Source organism: Borostomias antarcticus (genome assembly GCF_949987555.1).
Source record: "Borostomias antarcticus genome assembly, chromosome: 17".
NCBI lineage: Eukaryota > Metazoa > Chordata > Actinopteri > Stomiiformes > Stomiidae > Borostomias > Borostomias antarcticus.
In genome coordinates this window covers 19,964,347-19,971,644 of record NC_140250.1, presented here as the reverse complement: position 1 = coordinate 19,971,644, position 7,298 = coordinate 19,964,347, and the positions used below count along the sequence as shown (strand labels likewise).

Sequence of the window (7,298 nt, the reverse complement as noted above, 5' to 3'; positions counted from 1 at the left end):
ACCTCAGCAGTCTGCAGATGCTGCTCCTGTAGCTCAGCCTCTGGTTGGCGGCGGCCACGCTGGGCGGCAGGGGCGGGCGTGACGGGAAGTAAAGCACCACGGCGGCGAAGAGCACTGCCACAGCGCCAAACTCTGCCCGGGCACAATGACACACACACACACAGACACACACACAGAGACACACACACACACACACACAGGCATACAGACACACACTATCATTAGTACTGTATAGGATGCACCGCACTCATATCACACCGCACACACCATAATAGGATGCACCGCACTCATATCACACCGCACACACCATATAGACACACACACACACACACACACACACACACACACACACACACACACACACACACATTACACTCTGCACACTCACTGTATACTGACCGCACTACTTTTTGTATATTGTGCCTGACCTTCCAAACAAGGAATCTATTAGCCCCTCTCACTTGCCCTGGCTTGGTTTGACATGGGCAACAAATCAGGACACATCGCTCTCTCTCTCTCTCTCGACGAGGTGCGGGAGAATTTCGGCTTCAGCCCTGAGTGCTAAAAAGCACCAGCGGTCCTCTGGCCTGGCCCTCTCCCTCGCCGTAAAGGGCAGGTCGATGGAGCCACAGCGCTGTTGGACCCTCAGGCAGCCTTCTGTGCCAATTCCCATTGACTCTGCAAGCTACCCTGCAGTCCCAGAACCCCCTTCTACCCGCTCCCCCAACCAACCCCGACCAAAAAGACCATTTTAGTAATTTGTCACGCTTGTTGATTTCTGCTCTGTTGCAGGTGTTTTTTTTCCCACCCAGAAGGAATCTAATCCTCTCTTCTAAATGTCTCGGACTTCAATTAATTTCTCAGTGACCTCTTCAGCTCCCGGTTCGCAGGTGTTGTCCATTTTACCCTTTGAAAATTAATTCGGATTCCCCCTAGATTAAAGAACGCCATCGCCTCAACCTGTTACTGCCGGAAATTCTTTTTTTCATCTTTAAACGCTTTAATTTTCTGAATCAGTTAAGCAGAACAATCTCAGACATATTTTCTCATGAATATCATTTGGGTTTGGTATTTGCGTTACCTTCCGCGCACAATATTGTATTTCTGTCTCTCGACAGGAGGAACATGATCCAGAAATGATCTGGGATTGATTGGTGCTGCCTGGGGAGGTACCTGCGTAGAGGATCAGCTGGACGCGCTCTCTGATGTGGCCCTCTGTCGACATCACCGCCCTGTTCACCAGCCCCTGGGTGACGTTGGGGGCGGGCACAAGCAGGGGGCCGACCACGAATGACGTTGCTGCGCCCAGGTAGCTGACCAATGAGGCCACTGCGGTGGCTGTGGCTCTCTGGTCCGGAGCGAACCATGTAGTGGAGAGGAGGGGTCCGGCGCTCATTATAGTGGGACCGGCCAGACCATTAAGCAGCTGACCCCCATGGATCAACCTGCAGACACAGAGAGGAATAGAAAACAACTCATCACTTTGACACACAGATCTCTTTTTCAAAATATCCTGCTTACACACACAAACAAAACAAATCATAAAAATTCAAAACACATGAAAAAAACAAACTGATTTTGCCCAGACATGACAGATAATTAATGCAGTCATAGAAGTACAGGTGAAGAAAAACACTATGGTTCAGTGCTAGATATAAAGTAAGAGGATGACAATGTGTAATTATTAATAGCCTACTGAGGGTAAAGGACGGTGCTGTTATTAAATGTGCATCTAGGAGAAGAGCTTGCGCCTCTGGCTTCTCTAATAACAGGTCTTCATTCAACAGCTGAGTGGGTTTTAAGCAGTTTTAGAACAGCCCGACCGCTAATTTGGAACATGTAGAGTTCTACAACCGCTGTTTTCATGTTTCAACACATCAAATCTTAAAGGAAGGTTTCACAGCGAGAAGGACACACTAAAACCAGCGTCTCGTTGCAGCTGTTTCATGTGAACCCGTCTTAAGAGACAGGAGGACATGCAGAGACAGACAGTCTGGTGTGTTAACAGTCCAGAGGTCTCGCTCCAGTCTGGCTGAAGAGCAGATGAATGAATGAATGAATGAATTGATGAACTGTCTAGGAGCCCAGGAACAGCAATGTTCATTCAGCACCGTCTGAGATTCCTCAGCAGTCAGAGAGGGGGTACGCAAGGAAGGAGAGAGAGAGAGAGAGAGAGAGAGAGAGAGAGAGAGAGAGAGAGAGAGAGGGAGGAACGTAAGGAAGGAGAGAGAGAGAGAGAGAGAGAGAGAGAGAGAGAGGGAGGAACGTAAGGAAGGAAGGAGAGAGAGAGACAGAGAGGGAGGTACGTAAGGAAGGAGAGAGAGAGAGAGAGAGAGAGAGAGAGAGGAACGTAAGGAAGGAAGGAGAGAGAGAGAGAGAGAGAGAGAGAGAGAGGGAGGAACGTAAGGAAGGAGAGATAGAGAGAGAGAGAGAGAGAGAGAGAGAGAGAGATAGAGAGAGAGCGGGGGGGGGACATTGGAGAGAGTAAAATATAGATTCTTTCAGAGTGTGTTGCCTGAGATATCTGAGATAGATGTTCAACATTATCTTCCACCATCTTAATCTGTTTAATGACTCTCACCCTGGCATCATCAATTAGAGCAATGGTGTACGCTTCGTAATTTAGGCAAGTCTGGAACACGAGAGATGGAATTGGCTCGGTCCGTCTAGAGAACCATCCCAGTGCCTCAGAGCCGGACTACTTCCTCTCTCTGCCTCTCACAGTTCAGAACAACAGCCTGTGGCAGGAGACACAGAGCAGAGCCGTCATCAGGTCAATCAGATCCCCGAGTCTGATCAATGGACGTGTCGATATCTCTCATCTCCCTCCGTAGATCTTCTGAAGGAACCGTTAACCGTTAAGTGTTCCCCTCCTACACATCAGCCCCTCCATCTTCCAGACTCCCACCAGGATCCCGCTGTAGCGCGCCTGCACTTTCTTGATGGCACTGTCTCTTAGTGCATCTCCGGGTATCTTATTGAATCTTAGGGTATCTTAGTGAATCTATCCAGGGAAAATGAGGCGGAGGTGGTACCTGAAGCGGGGGGTTCTGGGGGTCCTCCCCCCAGAAATTTGGGGCATCAAAAGCTTCATTTCCTGCATTCTGGTGAATTTTCTAGGAGACTAATGTGTGCTGGATTTGCTTGTCTGCCTGACAATATGACTCCATGCTGGTAGGGCGCAATCCCCAGCAGGGCGGAGCCTCGCGGGGGCACATGACCTCCGGGGCGCACTCGCTTTCACTCGCCAAGGAATGCAATTAAAGTAGCGCGTCGGAAGATAATAATGGAAATTGGAATTTATCGTCATCATATCCCCTATATTGTTGCAAGTAAGCACTTTTATGTTTGCCGTTTTTGATATATTATCTGATTTCATTGTTTATTTATTTGTAAATAACAGCCTAGAAAGATCGATACAGTAGGTCTATAAACGGGGGGGAAAATTATGAACTGTGTTGCTGTATTGATTTTATTGCATCTAGACCTAGTACCTACTCTAAGTGTATCAGTGTATCTTACAGTATCTCAGAGTGCATCTCAGGGTCTCTAAGTGTATCAGTGTATCTAGGGTATCTCAGAGTGTATCTTAGTGTATCTAGGGTATCTCCCAGTGTATCTTAGGGTATCTTAGTGTATCTAGAGTATCTCAGAGTGTATCTAAGTGTATCTAGGGTATCTCAGAGTGTATTGTATCTAAGTGTATCTAGAGTATCTCAGAGTGTATCTTAGGGTATCTCAGAGTGTATCTAGAGTATCTCAGAGTGTATCTAAGTGTATCTAGAGTATCTCCAAGTGTATCTAAGTGTATCTAGAGTATCTCAGAGTGTATCTAGGGTATCTCAGAGTGTATCTAAGTGTATCTAGAGTATCTCAGAGTGTATCTAGAGTATCTCAGAGTGTATCTAGAGTATCTCAGAGTGTATCTAAGTGTATCTAGAGTATCTCAGAGTGTATCTAGAGTATCTCAGAGTGTATCTAGAGTATCTCAGAGTGTATCTAAGTGTATCTAGAGTATCTCCAAGTGTATCTAAGTGTATCTAGAGTATCTCAGAGTGTATCTTACAGTATCTCCCAGTGTATCTTAGGGTATCTTAGTGTATCTAGAGTATCTCAGAGTGTATCTAAGTGTATCTAGAGTATCTCAGAGTGTATCTTAGGGTGTCTAAAGCTTAATTTATACTCAGTCGACAAGTGACATATGACCAAATTCTGTCAATAGAAAAAGTGTCGACCGACATCTAGCATTTATACTTCAGCGAAGTGTCTGATCATCTCCATGGTAACTCTGCGACATTAGAAAGTTTGGTGGGTGCAAGACACCCCTGTCCGACACAAAAAAGTGTCAACAGTGACATAATATCTGTCTGTCGACACTTTCAAAAGTGTTGTACGATGAAGTATAAATTGGCCTTATTTTTCTTTTATTTATTTAGCCTTTATTTAACCAGATAAAACTCATTGAGATAAAAAGGAATCTCTTTTTCAAGAGTGACCTGGCCAAGAGGGCAGACTAGAAACACATAACCAAACAGGTTTCATGAAAACAAAACAAACAAAAAAACTATGATCTAAGTCTTCAGGGTTGCACAGGCAGTGCATGAGTTTAAGGACAGAAACATTTTCACGTTCACACTCCAGATCCTTAAGGGTTTCCTTAAAGGCACTGAATGAAATCAGGTCAGGAGCTTCTAGTCCTTTAGGAGGGCGTTCCAGTCTGCAGGGGCAGCATATTTAAACGCTGTTTGCCCTTCACAGTTTTCACATTTGGGAAAATCAGTTGCAGAACATCATGTGAGCGAAGGCCATGATGGCTCTGGCTTCTGTGAAGAAGAGAGCTCAGATAGCTAGGAACCAGTCCCAAGAGAGATTAGTAAATAAAGCTCAGCGAGTGTGAACGCCTACGCAAAGACAAAGATGGCCAGTCTGAGTCAACATGTAGGGTGCAATGGTGGGTGAGTTGTTTACAACCAGTCATGAATCGTAATGCGCAATGGTAAACAGTATCAAGAGACTGCAAACAGTGGGCAGAGGCATTCATGTACAATATGTCGCCAGTCAAGCAGGGGCAAAAACGTTGCAGAGACCAGGTATCTCCTATCTGCCAAGGAAAAGCAAGACTTGTTTCTAAAGTAGAAACCTAGCTTGATCTTAAGCTTACAGACCAGGCCGGCGATATGAGCCTTAAAAGACAGTTGGCTGTCGATAACGAAGCCGAGGTACTTGTAACTTGGGACTAGCTCGATGACATTTCCTTGAGATGTCACAAGGTCTGGGGGAGCAGCTGGTGACCTAGCATTGGAAAATAGCATGACCTTTGACTTGCCTTAAGTGCATCTAGGGTATCTCAGAGTGTATCTTAGGGTATCTAAGTGTATCTAGGGTATCTCAGTGTATATCTTAGGGTATCTAAGTGTATCTAGGGTATCTCAGAGTGTATCTTAGGGTATCTCAGAGTGTATCTTAGGGAATCTCTCCCACTCACTTTTCTTCCCTCTCCCATACAGTTAGATTAGATCTCCCTCAGTTAAAGCCAGAAAGAGAGACACTGCTGATAATGATGAGCAGTTCCATAGAGCCTGCTGGTCCAGACATCTGCTAAACTAATAATAATAATAATAAACTATTTGTATAGCACCACCTTTCATACAAACAATGCAGATCAAAGTGCGTCACATAAAAATAGACATAAAATGAACATAAAGCAGAAAAATAAGATGGAAAATAAAACAATAAAAAAGCTATAAAAAGAAGATAAAATAAATCATGTAAATTCTCAAATCATAGGATGGAAATAAAACCCTACTAAAACACAGGCCTAATCTGCCTACTTTCTCCAATAGATGGCCATTTCCCCAATGGAGTGGCTATTTTGCAATAGTGTTCAATATTGTAGCTTTGGGGCAAAATTCACAGCGGCTGCACTTCTGACCTTCTTCACTAGAACACTAGATCTCATCATCAGAAGAATGAATCATTTCAAGCCGCCCAGTCTAGAATGATCCCCAGGTACTGACACAGACCCCTGAGGAGGGGTAAGACTTGAGGGTTGAGGAGGAGACATCAGACTGAGCTAGGGGTGTCTCATTTTCTGCTTCCAGGCTTACATTACATTACATTACATTACATTACAGTCATTTAGCAGACGCTTTTATCCAGCTTAATGGATTCCCATGGGCCTTGACCCCAATACCAAATGCAAAGCATGTTTACATCATCATCGACTCCGGTAATCAAGTGCTGTATCACTAGAGACTAGGGATGTTAATAATCGACTATCGATTAATTGCCGATAAGAATTTACTGGAGTAAAGATTCAGCTACTCAATTAATTGCTTGTTAATGGAATGGAACTTTTTTTGAACGAATGAACGTTATCAACGGGAGCTGCGTGAAATATAATCATGATTTAAGGTCTGACTGCACATGAGGGCGCCACGCCACGTAGTGAAGGCTAATTGGGATGCTGGGAAATTTGAACGACACAGCGGAAGACAGACACAAAAATGAAGCGAGCAAAGTGCAGTCCATCGCGGGACATTCTTATCAATTAATCAACTAATCAACTATTGTTTGTTAAGGTTAATAGTTTTCGATTAATGAAATTCCTTGAAATTTGCAACCCTACTAGAGACTGGTCTTGGTCTCGAGACCGCTTTTTGAAGATCTCGGTCTTCAAAAAGAGGACTTGGGATTTTATTTCAAGACCGGCCAAGACCACAATTGCAGGAATATCACTCAACTGCCTGTGCATTGACAAATGTATTTGTTATCTAATTCATGTAAAGCTTCCTGCTTCAAATGCAACAATTAACTTGTCAGATCAATTAGAGGAGTGCCTATATGGTTTGCCTGTTTCACGTTTTATTGTGTGTCATGCAGTCTGGGCCAGCACTGGTCTGGTCCTGGTCTTGTCTCAGTCTCGCCCTGCCTTGGTCTTGACTGTCTCAAACCCTCAAAGTCTTGGTATTGTCTCGGTCTCGATACACTCTAGTCCTGGTCAAGACTTTGTCTCGGTTTACAGTAGGTCGTCTTACACTTACTTGATTACACTCGTAACCAAGCTTGTACTAAGTCTATGAGGAGACTGCTAATCAACATCAGTACATCCAATAAAAGAGGAAGAGGAAGGAAGAGGAAGAGCAGAGAAGAGGAAGAGTGGGAGATGATTATCTTGATGAGTATACGGCCGATGGGTAGCCCAGTGGTTAGAGCAGCTGAAATGTCATTGGTTCACGACCGGGCGAGTCTGTTTGGCAGGTCATTTCCCATCAATTGTTGCCTACTTTGAGCAGGGT

The 7,298-nt window shown here is 44.6% G+C and overlaps 1 protein-coding gene across 1 annotated transcript in view; it reads right to left on the bottom strand.

The window, feature by feature from the left end:
• slc49a4 (solute carrier family 49 member 4) overlaps positions 1-7,298 on the bottom strand; it is a 49,287-nt gene that overhangs the window by 29,256 nt on the left and 12,733 nt on the right. The window contains exons 3-4 of the mRNA XM_084452180.1: positions 1,174-1,445; positions 3-132 (exon numbers count right to left, since the gene is read on the bottom strand). Coding sequence (XP_084308306.1) covers positions 3-132; positions 1,174-1,445 — 402 coding nt within the window. The remainder of the gene's footprint in view (positions 1-2; positions 133-1,173; positions 1,446-7,298) is intronic.